The sequence below is a fragment of the Penicillium canariense genome (assembly GCF_028826845.1).
Source record: "Penicillium canariense strain IBT 26290 chromosome Unknown utg000008l_segment0_segment0, whole genome shotgun sequence".
NCBI lineage: Eukaryota > Fungi > Ascomycota > Eurotiomycetes > Eurotiales > Aspergillaceae > Penicillium > Penicillium canariense.
In genome coordinates, this window is record NW_026622735.1 from 1,953,676 (window position 1) to 1,966,549 (window position 12,874).

The window sequence follows — 12,874 nt, forward strand, 5'->3', positions numbered from 1 at the left end:
TGCACTCCCACTGCCATGGTTTCCAGCTTTTGCCATGAAATCATCCGTCGTCAGCCTTCCGGTCCCTACCATCTAGGCGGGTGGTCTGCTGGCGGTGCCTTTGCCTTTGCAGTTGCTAGCCATCTCATCCAAACCGGTGCAGAAGTCTACAGTCTAATTATTATTGACTCGCCCGTGCCCCGGAAACTGGGCACTCTCCCATCTGGTTTCTATGAATACTGCGGTCGGCGGGGACTATTTGGGGGTGACGTGCCACCGGCGTCACTGATTCCCCATTTCCTAAGGACCATGGAGACCATGCTTCCATATCAAGCTGTTCCGTTGCAGGCTGCCAGGGTGCCCAACGTGGGCATTATCTGGGCCTGTGAGACGGTCATGGATGCAGATGATGCGCCAGATTTGGGCCTTAAGATGGGCCGGGATCATTTTATGTTGAAACGGAGGCAGGAATTTGGTCCAGATGGGTGGGAAAAACTGCTGCCTGGTGCTGAGTTTACGCTGGCGAAGGTGGTGGGTGCGGATCATTTTACGATGATGGTGAGTTGTCCCGCGCTTTCTTTTTCCAAGAAAGGGAACGGTGTTTTGACGGACTATCGCTGACTGAGATGAAACAGCAAAAGAAACACGCACCGCGGGTCCGCGATCTCATTGATCAAGTCCTTGCTAGGAGTTAGATGCAGTCGCCGAAAGAGTAGGGAAGGGCGCGGATCTCATGCTTCTGCTGTTTTCTACACTTTTCTTTTCAATATCTTTCACTCATATAGCAATGGTATCAATTAGTCCCTATGGAGAATACTCGAATCGAAATCTTATAGTCCAAAGACATTGCAGCTGTAACGACCACATCACATGGAAGGTTCCGGGGCGTAGAAGTAAGACAGAGCTCATCTCCCTTTCTTTTGTTTTCCTTCCTCGGATTCAATATCTTCGTTGCATGGACTCTCTTTGTGATGATTGCGAAGTGTAACAGCAGCAAAGGATTCGCAAGGCCTGGCAAGCTGAAAGCTTACTGCTTATCATTACCACCAGACAGGCCAATAACAATCAAAATTTGTAGGCTACCTATAGCCATTAGGGTTTACAAGCGATGTTCAATGGGAATATGCAAAAACATAATTGGAATGCTAGGAGGCACTCACATACCTTTCAGCATTGACGACTTTGCCTCACAACATGCCCACATTGTATTAATTTGAAAATACTCGTTTTGCGTTGTCTAGTATTACTGATAGCATAGCCCTGTCCACGCGCAACTCTTAGGCCAAAGACATTTGATTTACCCCCGCCAGAAATAGAGAAAGTAACTATGTGAAGCATCAGAACCACAAAGGTACGATACTATCCCCTTTCTGTCTAGTTCTCTAGCGAGCATGGGTTTCGCAGCTCTAACCGGTTTTGAAATGTTGTCGGAACTGATCGGCCGGAGCATAAGCTTACCATGAGCCCCACCATCGCTTTACTCGGTCACTGACCGGGCAGGAGGATCAACTACCTGCATTAGCCCAAGGAAAGACTAAACATTTTTCTTCAAGTTCAATGGTGAGCAAGGAAAATTGGGTTCCCGCTTTCTAATCCCGGAGATTTAGTTAGTTTAGCCGACAAGTCAAAACCGGTTGCCAGTACAGTATTTCTCATGGGTCTTTTAGGTATCCAGCTCCTAAATGTACCCGCGAAAATTTATCTTTACCATTTCCACATGTGCATTCTCGTGTCAGAACCAGATATAATTTAAGTTAGCAGACGCCCCTAGGCCCCCGGGCTGAGCGTCGCGCTTCATGGTCCTTGGCCCCGTGGACCCTTAAGCAAGGCAGATGAAACAACCACACGAAACGTGTTTGGGAGTGGGGGCTTGGGTACCGCATAGCTTCTTGGTCCCTGATTTCTGGCGCCCCAGCTATAAGCTATTCAAGGATAGTTCATGGGGCCATACCATCGGACAGACTAGGGTTTCCTAGCGTGTCAGCCACCCATCAAACGAGTTGCCAGTTTGGGGCTCGTCATGCAGCCTACATGCAGCTTACTGCGGAAAGCAATTGGATAAGCGCTGCCTTGAGCGCCATCTCGGACTATCGGCAACATGGCACTGGCCGGCTAGTTCCATTTTTGTATCCATCGAGTATACAAAACTTTACAGTGGCCTATTGGATGGCACCCTTCGCATTCGAATCACACGTTTCTGGTACGTCTACACGACCCGAAAACCGGTTTGAGTTCTAGAATGCCCAATTAGGATATCGAGAAGTCTAATCGTGGCGAAGTTAGTTTCTACTTTCCTCGAGCAAATACGAGTGACGGCTATTATCCGGCCTCCCGCCAAACACCCCACTGCCAACTATGCCTAACAATTATTTTTTTCGTCGCACTGGATACCGTTCTTGTCCGTCAACCATGTCCCATCACGTTGCCATATTCCTTCCATACGCTGACGTGGGTTCGGAATGGCGCGTCTCTCAATTCCCCCCCGGCGCCCCCCTCTCTCCCCCAGGGCCCCCCATGTTTGCCTCCTCGAGTTGATCCCGGTCGGACATCTTTCCGGGCCAACGCCCACGGCTTAGTCTAGTACTCCGCATAGTTCTATCTCAGTAGAAGTAACGGTACTGCATCACATTTTCCTCTTTCAGATGTGTCTGGAGAGCCAAACAACCTTCCAATTTCAGCGTTGCCGATCGACGCTTCTTGTAACGAACCCCCTACCCTTTCCTTTGTCAGCTCCAGATGCGAGAGGGTTACGTCGATCCTGAGGCGAGGTGGCGCGGCACCATTTCCTTCGTGTCCTGCAGAGAAGTGGGGCAGCAATGTAGTGGGGTGAGCGACTGCGCTCGATCGAAAGAAGGCAATGTAAAACAGAAAGAATGCTCCGCGTGAGCCTTATCGCACTATGTATAGCAGGCCCACAAGGCTTGCAAGGCTCAGATACTGCAGACACGGACACGAAGAGACCGTTACGGGCGAGGAATGCCCTTCCTATGCAGGCCACTTGAGATTGCCAAGTAGTAACTGCACGATGCCGCGTCGAACAAACACATGGCACCGTGCTTACATGCCATCCCGGGCTCCTCGTCGTTCTCCCAAAACAGCAAATCCTGTCGAATCTCGCAGTCTAGGCCCCCAACTGCTGGCCCCCAAAAGAAGCCACATGGCCAGCAAGCGCATGGCCCTTGGTATGCAATACGGCCCGCAGCTGGTTCTGCAGATGAAACAGCTCCCCTGCGTGGTTCTGCCTTGGACACGAGGAATTTGGGCAATGGGGGGCCAATCAGATCTCTCCCACCTGCGCTACACGTTCAGGGGGCTGATAATCTTACGATGAGATCAATACTACCTCAGATGAGACTTTCATGACCGCCCCCCAACGTGCAGCACTCGGTAGTCGGTGGATCGTGGACCACGTTGCGGCAGATCGCCCTTGGCCCCCAGTCATGCACTGCATACCCGGCTGGATATAGATATAAAGATGACGGTCGATGCCCTGTGGTTTATCCCTGTGGTTCTCCAGTCTTGTTGCAACAACTCGCCTCCGCCTCCACCTATAACTAGCCTACCCGTCAAGTCTTCAACGCCTTGACGATATTCTCCCCCGGTAACCATGCGAGGTCCCGGTAGCCCACCACGTCGAAAGTTGAAAGAGAGTTGCAGCCAGTGTGCCTATGTGAAAGTCAAATGCAGTAAGGAAAAACCGACGTGTGTCCGCTGTCAAAGCCGTGGTCTCCGCTGCAACTATGAACTCTCCCACCGAGCGGGTCGGCGCCCAGCCTCAGCGCGAATCTTGTCCGCCGATCGGGTCGGGACCCCCAGGCCCAGCCCGCCCAGCCCGCCCCGCCCCGCCCGTTCCTCCTCTCCAACCTCGATAACTGCCGCAAGCACGAAGCCGGACGATGGGACTACCACCGAAGGCTCGGCCTCGCTGCCCAGTCCCCTCGTGGACCAGATCTGCGGGCTTCCTTTGCCACCCGTCCATGGACTGTCTGGGACCGGGTTATCGCCGGGCATAGATCTCTCCCCATTCCTCCTCGGGTCGCTACATTCCCCTTTCAATAGCCCTGCGAGTGAGATGAAAGCACCGATGGGAGGCACAACTGGCGATATCGCAGACACGCTGCCCTCGTCTCTGGACTTTGACGCCTACCAATTATGGCCTTCAATAGGTGACCTGCCGATGCAGGCCCAGCTCGACTGCCTAGCGCCATCCTCATCCTCATCATCTATTAGTAACCTCTGCCACGGAACGCTGATAGGGCAGAGTAGCTGCTCACGGAAAATGCTGACCGAGCTCGCCGGGGCCCAGAATGCCAGCAATCCATTTATCCCCTGGGCAGATTCACCAGGGTCCACCGGAGTCAACGACGCCATAGCCTTGAATCGTTACATTCTACAAGTGGCGACCTCCGTATTGGAATGTTCCTGCCTCCAGAGCAACCATCAACTCCGCTATCTACTCGTCTTTACTGCGATGGATGTTTTAGCTCGGCATGCCGCTGTGGCCGCGTCAGGTCCCGCAGATGGCGAGGACCGCGTAGCCCATGCAAGCCTGGTTTTTGGCGAGCTTCATCGCGTCCTTCAGTTCATCGATCTTCTTTTCCAACGATGCCGGCAACAACCTTCATTTTCTTCCGCGCGTACAAGCCCACGCCGCTCACCGGACCCTTTTCAACACCTGGACTTCGCGGAGATGCAGAACCCAACTGACCCTGGGATGGTGACTCGCGGCCCTCAGTCCGCCCCGGACTCACCACACAATATCGACTATGAAGTAGACGAGGATCACTTCCCGACCGAGGCGGATGACAGCTTGTTCGATCTCGCTTTTCTGCCGCTGGAGACTGAACTCCGACGACAGTTTGAACAGGTCCGAGATGAAATCAAATCGATTCTTCGCAATGTATGAGCAGCTCCCGGCTGGATCGGGACTACTTATGGCGAGAACAGGCCGACAAACAGCATTCGATCAAACTGAGACAGTATCTCAAAAGCCGGCATTGAAGACACTAGGACCTAGAGATAACGCCGGGAACCGTGAATCTCGGAGGCTGCCTCTTGGCAGCAGACATGCAATAGAGTCCTCCACATCGAACACAATGCACATCAGGCTTTGAGAGCAAGACCTGCGTCCAAATCAGGCCGTGCCAGACTCTGGCCATTGTCACAGACATATCCTCCCGGAAACCCCGGTGACATTCCCCTTTCCCGCCGCAATCCATCATCCTGGCTCTATGAGGCCTGGATACTGGCGGAATTTTATGAATTCATGGATATAGGAATACTTTACCACCAGCGAAATGTCATATCAGCACATTCCTCTGTGAGCCTCACTAGAGCTGTGCACCAGCGGTGCAAAGATGGCGTTGGAGAATCTTGTGGAATTTTTGGCTGATGAATACCCTATACGGGATACGGCCTGATGTTTAGATTTTAGAGATAAACAAATTACTAGATGGCAACCTTACTTTATTTCCAAGACTTCTGCCTACCCTATTGCAAAATAACTCTATAGAGTGCTTCGTCTGAACTTCGTACGTGAGTGTCCGTATCAATTTAACCCTGGATAGGTGTAGCTAGCACACCCAAGGTTAATGTTAAAGTTTGCTATATATTTCGGGAGAGGACCATGGGATAATTAATCCCTTTGGTAGGTAGTTAGTAGGTACCTGGGAAAACAAGAAAAAGGTGGTGTCTGCTTGTAAGCACAATACGAGCCATGCTTCGATGCCTTTCTATTTCATCACCCGTAGGATCCAACTTTTGGCTACTACTCGCCAATCGCTACCTATTCTATTATTATCCAACCAGGCGCATCAGGTTGCGGGATGCACCTGGGGAAAATCAAAACCCCATGGGGCTGACTCAGCCCGGTCCTTGTGCCGGCATTAGTAATCGGCGGCAGTTCGTTCCTGCGGTGAAGGCCCCAGCGAGGCAGTTGCTTCCGGGGAAATCACCGAATCTTGCCGACACCGGCTACGACCTCTTTTCCTCCTCTCTTATCTCATCTCTCTCTTTTTTTTTACCTTCCTTCCTTCTTTCTTTCGTTGCTGTCTCGTCTTTCTGGTGGGTCTGCCATACGGTCTCGATCCCCTCCACCGACGCTAACTCCGCCCGCCCAGGTCCGCCGGTCGCCCATCATGTCCGACAAGCCGCAACAGCCGCTCCCCTTCATCTACCAGTTCGCCGCCGGTGCGGTGGCTGGTGTGTCTGAGGTATGCAATAATGTCCCTAGAGGCGTTTACCGTCGGCTTTGTCGCGTGTGGCGAACCCAGTGAAGTCGTCCACTGACTAATCGCACATCTCCCCACACGAGCAGATCCTGTTGATGTACGATTTTGCTTTTCCTACCACTCCCTTCCCCCGTGGCGCATGATCGACTTGCGAAACAAGCGAACGCCCAGCACAGTATGGGGATTGATAGAAATTAACAATGCGCCTCTGACAGGTACCCGTTGGACGTTGTCAAGACTCGAGTGTATGTGTGAACCCCTCCTCTAATCGGATGGTTCATCCGGACCCGATTACTGTAGGCTAATGCAGCATCGCCTCTTCATAGTCAACTCCAGACTGGAACCGCCGTCGCTGGTGCTGAGCACTACAATGGCATGTTTGACTGCTTCCGCAAGATCATCAAGCATGAAGGGTGAGTTTCAGCTCGTTTGTCCTCATGCAATCATCCCCGGGGCTCACGCGCCTTTGAATCTCTACAGTTTCTCTCGTCTGTACCGTGGTATTTCCGCGCCTATCCTGATGGAGGCCCCCAAGCGTGCAACCAAATTTGCCGCCAACGACAGCTGGGGCTCTTTCTACCGTGGTTTGTTCGGCGTGGAGAAGCAGACCCAGAGCTTGGCGATCCTGACCGGTGCGACTGCTGGTGCGACCGAGGCTTTCGTGGTGGTTCCGTTCGAGCTGGTGAAGATCCGTCTGCAAGATAAGGCTTCCGCCGGCAAGTACAACGGCATGTTGGATGTGGTGAAGAAGATTGTTCAGCAGGAGGGCCCTCTGGCCATGTACAACGGTCTGGAGTCGACTCTCTGGCGTCACATCCTGTGGAATGCAGGCTACTTCGGCTGTATCTTCCAGGTTCGCGCCCAGTTGCCGAAGCCCGAGCCCGGCAACAAGAGCCAGCAGACCCGCAATGACCTGATCGCCGGTTCTGTTGGTGGTATTGCTGGTACACTTCTCAACACCCCGATGGACGTCGTCAAGTCCCGCATCCAGAACACCACTAAGGTTGCCGGCCAAACCCCTAAGTACAACTGGGCTTGGCCCGCCGTGGGCACTGTCATGAAGGAGGAGGGTTTCGGAGCCCTGTACAAGGGCTTCATCCCCAAGGTGCTCCGTCTGGGCCCCGGTGGTGGTATCCTGCTCGTTGTGTTCACTGGCATGATGGACTTCTTCCGCCAGATGCGCAACGAATAATTTATCCGATTATGTCGAGTTTGCCCTCACCCCACCCAAAATGATACCATTGTCTCCCTATGAACTCGTGACCGAGATTTTGGAGCGAAATCACAAGTTTTCAAAGGATCTCCCAGCCAACCCCCGGGAGCCGACCTTGGGCATCTCGTTTGGATGTGCACAATGACCCCGATATACCCTATCTTGAAACCGTTTCCCTTTCCTTTGGTCGAAACAGACAGACCATCCTTCCGCCTGCATCCGTTCTCATCTTTTGCTTTGTGTATCGTTCGTTATTGTCGTCTGTATCAGGAAGCAGAATAGATCATTGGCATGTAGATGTATATAGAGAGGAGTGTTCACTGCCTTCGCAATGTCGCATTCCCAATGGCACATCTGATTCGTAATTATATACCTATCTCACCATAAACGGGCAGCAAACAAGGAACTCCCGCACTGAACCCCAACCACTGACCATCAGGGCTGGCACGGCGATAACAAATCTAATATCTCCGCTTGTGGGTGACTACCATCGCGACGATCCCAAAAATCATGAGGAACAGCGCCAGGAGAACAAAGGTCGCCGATACCGCACGGCAGCAATGGGCCTGACTGCGCCGCCTCTCCCGCCGATCCAAACGTCGATCACAGACCTCGCAGTGGATATGCGGTGCCAATCCATCACCTCTTCCTACAATCGAGGTGTCTAGCTTGATCGCGCCCGGGGAGCCGTCGTGCTCGTGCGCCTGACCTTCCACATCGCCGTGATCATCATTCTGGGAAACACGGGCATACTATACGTTCATGCATGAGATGTTAGTATCGTAGTTCTAAGAAGGCCATGTATCTGCATTCCAGTATCAGACAGACCCCAGAATTGCCCTTGGATATCTTTTGCAGATATCCCGATAGCCAGACTGTGGACTTACTCCCGTAATCGGCTTGGACGAGGGCTCCGCAAAGAGATCCTCGTACTGAGGAGCGAGGTCCTGAGATCCGGGGTTCTTGTGATCGACAGTCGACATGATGAAAATAAATTCTGTGAATGAATCTCCACTGAGCGTGATGTGGACGGCGACTTCAAAGGGAAAGACTCGATAATTATTGTTTTGGAAAATATTCGGGGGGAGCAATTCAGCTAAGAATGTCCCTGCCGCGTGTCGTTGGGGAGCGAGTTGGTGGCGCAGTCCCAGCCTTGCAGGCGATGGTAGGCATCAACGATAAATCCGGCCCCCACTGGGTCTGAGCTAATTTCTCTATGCCAATGAAACCTGGCGGTATTTGAACGCTAAAAGTGAGCGCTAAGTGATTCGCTTTGTCTAATCATGTTAATCTTCAGGATGCCATTCCTGAAGTTCTATGCTATTGGAATTCGGGGGACATTGCCTGGACTTCAGGACTGGAAGTTGATCGCGTCCGCTACCCTGTTACAGTAGCTTGCAAAATCGCCTTGCGTGTTTCCATTCAGTCTTTCTTTTTCAATCCTCGATGCCAAGATAGCTCTAACCATATACGGTTAGTGCCTTACCTACCCGTGGCTCCATAGTTTGCATAGTATTGTTACAGACCGTAACATTCTTCGATTCAGGCTTACTCTACTACCTCGATTTTGGCTTTTTATGGGTGCCGCCGAGAGGCAAGACTTAGAAGGATTAGTAGAGTTTGTTGATACTATATACAGCGGATTTATTCGAGGATGAGCAGTTCGACTAAGCCCTAGTATCAGTGGGAGATGATGAGAACATTTTGTCCGTGATCTGCACTCTGATCGACTGCGTCACGATTCGGAGAGCGCGCTGAGACACCAGTCGAGAGGGATGTTCTTCATCAAGCGTTGTCTCTTTCACTGCGACCACGTGTTCAAGTAGCTCCACAGCCTGCTTGATCTGCCCGTTGGATTGATATGCCCCTGCAAGTACGTGCTGAGACGCCAGTCGATCAGGATGTTCTTCATCAAGCGTTCTCTCTTGCACTGCGACCACGTGTTCAAGTAGCTCCACAGCCTGCTTGATCTTCCCGTTGGATTGATATGCCCGTGCGAGTTCGTGCTGAGACGCCAGTCGATCAGGATGTTCTTCATCAAGCGTTCTCTCTCGCACTGCGATCACGTATTCAAGTAGCTCCACAGCCTGCTTGATCTTCCCGTTAGATTGATATGCCCGTGCGAGTTCGTGCTGAGACGCCAGTCGAGAGGGATGTTCTTCATCAAGCGTTCTCTCTTGCACTGCGACCACGTGTTCAAGTAGCTCCACAGCCTGCTTGATCTGCCCGTTGGATTGATATGCCCCTGCAAGTACGTGCTGAGACGCCAGTCGATCAGGATGTTCTTCATCAAGCGTTCTCTCTTGCACTGCGACCACGTGTTCAAGTAGCTCCACAGCCTGCTTGATCTGCCCGTTGGATTGATATGCCCCTGCGAGTTCCTGCTGAGACGCCAGTCGAGAGGGATGTTCTTCATCAAGCGTTCTCTCTTGCACTGCGACCACGTGTTCAAGTAGCTCCACAGCCTGCTTGATCTTCCCGTTGGATTGATATGCCCGTGCGAGTTCGTGCTGAGACGCCAGTCGAGAGGGATGTTCTTCATCAAGCGTTCTCTCTCGCACTGCGACTACGTGTTCAAGTAGCTCCACAGCCTGCTTGATCTGCCCGTTGGATTGATATGCCCCTGCAAGTACGTGCTGAGACACCAGTCGAGAGGGATGTTCTTCATCAAGCGTTCTCTCTCGCACTGCGACTACGTGTTCAAGTAGCTCCACAGCCTGCTTGATCTGCCCGTTAGATTGATATGCCCGTGCGAGTTCGTGCTGAGACGCCAGTCGAGAGGGATGTTCTTCATCATGGTGGCTTTGACTCCACGCACACACGTCTCTAAAAAGATTGACAGCTTCTTTCGCTCGGCCACCAGCTAGGACGCATTTTCCGACCTTGGAAAGTAAGCTATACCTCTCCCTTACATCTCTGCTTTCCTCTCTCCTGAGAATTTTAAGGGCGTGTGGTAGGTAGATTCTCCATATCTCACGATTTGTGTATTCATCAGATGGAAAACATCTTTCCATATGTTGGGTTACAATCGCGATAATCTGTTGCGTCTTCTGTGCATCTGTTATCCACATTCGTGTTGATAGCTGTACGAGGCTATGCATATCAAACATATCCTCATTGTCTCTCCTAGTCAGAAATCCATAGCTGCACAGCGTGCCAATTGCAAATTCCATCTCTTCTTCCGAATTGAGAGTTGGGAGAACAGATCGTGGGATTGCCTTTGGCTCAAGGTAAGACATAAATTCCAACAAATCAGCAGCAGAGGGATCAGAGCCCTTGATTTGATTGAATGAGATAAGCCATGTGGTAGTCACCGCGTTTGGCATTTTCCGGTAGCGAGTGCTATCGTGGAAGTTTCTGCTCGCTAGACGCATCCGGTCTTTTTCAGTTTTCTGCATAATCTCGAGGTACCGTGTGGTCGTTCCATCATTTCGACAAATATAGTAAGCGGCCTGTGAAATGGCTAGAGGTAGGAAGTTCAGCTCCTCTAATAACTGTATAGTGGATTCCTTGCCACAAAGCGACTCTTCTCCTACAATCTTAGTAAGAAAAGCGATTCCTTCCTCGATTGTCATCTTTTGGAGCTCAACTATATGCCTTCCGGCGAAAGACATCGCTACCTCGCGGGAACGAGTAGTGAGCAAAGTTACGCCGTTCTTACTAGCGGGGAAATGCTGATCAAGCTCATCGGAAAGTAAGTCCACGTCATCGGCATTATCGACAATGAAAAGCCACTTTCCGGCTTTATCAGAGCTCAGCTGTCGGTGCACCATTTCCATCGCACTTTCACCGTCTGCATTCTGATAGATTTGAAGCTCTTTCGCGATTTGCGCACATGCCTGCTCAAAACTCTCGAGACTTAGGGCAGGAGCCCAGAAAATAGAGCAGTCTGGTACATGCGCTTTCACCCAGCGGGCCAGCTGAAGAGCAACCTGGGTTTTGCCGATGCCACCTAGTCCGAATAGGGCTAGTTTTTCAGTATTCGCTTGGAGAAATAGCTTGTTTTTAAGCTCATCCAGCGTGGATTCACGGCCAGTAAAGTGTCGATTTTCCATGGATGGGATAACATAGTGGGCTTGAGATGGATCACCTAAGAAAGAATTATTGAGTCTGCTAAATTAATTAGGATTTCTGTTGACTTACAAGGCATAGTATTTGTCTCTTTCATCGCTTCAATAGGCATGTGGAAGTGGTTAGTGACCGAGCCGTGGTTCACACCCATCTGGAACCCCGAATTCGAACGCTCAAACGATATAGCGGACGCCATGCTCGCCACGGGGATCGGTTTCATTCAATGGGCATCTGGAAAAACAACTGTCTGGCATAAGTTGCCGCTGCCGCCGCCGCAAATGCCCGGGTGAATGGGTAGAAATGCAAATATCGCTTGGCTTTAAACGTGTCGGTAGGCTATAACCTCATCCATTCAACAGAATCGGGGGGAGAGGGGTAACGAGGAGTGATTGCGACCGCAGAGACGCCTTGCCATCAGCCTAATGCATCTGGGGCATTACTAAGCGCCCGCCCGCATCAGCGAGTGAGGCAACTTGACGAGTCATTGGGCACACGAGGATCTCGAACTGCATAAGGCACCTCGTGCTATTGGCGGTTGAGTTGTGATCACGCAGCGGACAACCAACCAGCAGCAAGAAGCCGGATTATCAAATTGCCGTCTCCGACCACAAGAGTGTCCCACGTGAATTCGAAAAGCTTCATTATGATAGATCTAAATTAGATATACATCCACCCCACCCAACTGAAGGGCTTGTTCTGAAATTGAAAAAAATAAAAAATAAAAAACAAATTCTACGGATAAACGGATTTAATCGTGACCTTGGATAATGCTTGAATCAGGATTCGAATACATATGAGCTCCATATATACGGCAATCAATAATGCGTAATTGTCAGACCAGCATGGCGAAAATGGCCTTCAGCACTCTCTTTCCTTGCACCAACCATATCTACGCACCACTCCAAAAATTCCTCGAAATTTCCATCCGGATCATCTTCAAACAACTGCCAGTTGCGTTTGATGAAAGCTTTCAGCTCCGCAAAAAATTCCTCGATGGGATTCAGCTCAGGAGAATAAGGTGGAAGATACACCAGCTTAACTCCTGCTTCGAGACACATACATTTTATCCGCTCAGAGTGGTGAAAGGATGCATTATCCATCACCAATACCGATTTAGGCTCCGGCCATCGGCCACAATGATGAAGCAGCTGCTCAATAAAGTCCTCAAATAGAGGAGCATCGGTCGAGCCCCGAAAGACGCGGGAAAGGAGTACACCATCTTGGCAATATGCCGGCAAGATCTGATATCGCTGACCACGATGGAACTTAGCCACTTGGACTGGAGCGACCCCTAGCGGGGCCCAACCTGTCCGCCGATACCCTATCCGCTTGTCACATCCAGATTCGTCCACATAAACCAGGTGATACGACTCAAATTCCG

General features: G+C 51.2%; 5 protein-coding genes across 5 annotated transcripts; 3 read left to right on the forward strand and 2 right to left on the reverse strand.

Annotated features, from left to right (window-relative positions):
• Nucleotides 1-15: 15 nt before the first annotated feature.
• On the forward strand, nucleotides 16-600 carry N7482_010648 (polyketide synthase; the record flags this gene model as incomplete). Its single annotated transcript, XM_056692772.1, has 1 exon — nucleotides 16-600. One exon carries the CDS (start codon nucleotides 16-18, stop codon nucleotides 598-600), a length of 585 nt encoding a protein of 194 aa, XP_056538729.1.
• A 2,986-nt stretch (nucleotides 601-3,586) lies between these two features.
• On the forward strand, nucleotides 3,587-4,885 carry N7482_010649 (Zn(II)2Cys6 transcription factor domain-containing protein; the record flags this gene model as incomplete). Its single annotated transcript, XM_056692773.1, has 1 exon — nucleotides 3,587-4,885. The coding sequence occupies one exon, from the start codon at nucleotides 3,587-3,589 to the stop codon at nucleotides 4,883-4,885; it is 1,299 nt and encodes a 432-aa protein (XP_056538730.1).
• A 1,231-nt stretch (nucleotides 4,886-6,116) lies between these two features.
• On the forward strand, nucleotides 6,117-7,401 carry N7482_010650 (putative mitochondrial 2-oxodicarboxylate carrier protein; the record flags this gene model as incomplete). The annotated part of the gene is made up of 5 exons (XM_056692774.1): nucleotides 6,117-6,191; nucleotides 6,293-6,306; nucleotides 6,425-6,454; nucleotides 6,536-6,622; nucleotides 6,690-7,401. 5 exons carry the CDS (start codon nucleotides 6,117-6,119, stop codon nucleotides 7,399-7,401), a joined length of 918 nt encoding a protein of 305 aa, XP_056538731.1.
• Nucleotides 7,402-7,883: 482 nt separating this feature from the next.
• Nucleotides 7,884-8,405, reverse strand: N7482_010651 (uncharacterized protein; the record flags this gene model as incomplete). Its single annotated transcript, XM_056692775.1, has 2 exons — nucleotides 7,884-8,174; nucleotides 8,310-8,405. The coding sequence occupies 2 exons, from the start codon at nucleotides 8,403-8,405 to the stop codon at nucleotides 7,884-7,886; spliced, it is 387 nt and encodes a 128-aa protein (XP_056538732.1).
• A 684-nt stretch (nucleotides 8,406-9,089) lies between these two features.
• N7482_010652 (uncharacterized protein) lies at nucleotides 9,090-11,477 on the reverse strand (the record flags this gene model as incomplete). The annotated part of the gene is made up of 1 exon (XM_056692776.1): nucleotides 9,090-11,477. The coding sequence occupies one exon, from the start codon at nucleotides 11,475-11,477 to the stop codon at nucleotides 9,090-9,092; it is 2,388 nt and encodes a 795-aa protein (XP_056538733.1).
• Nucleotides 11,478-12,874: the final 1,397 nt, after the last annotated feature.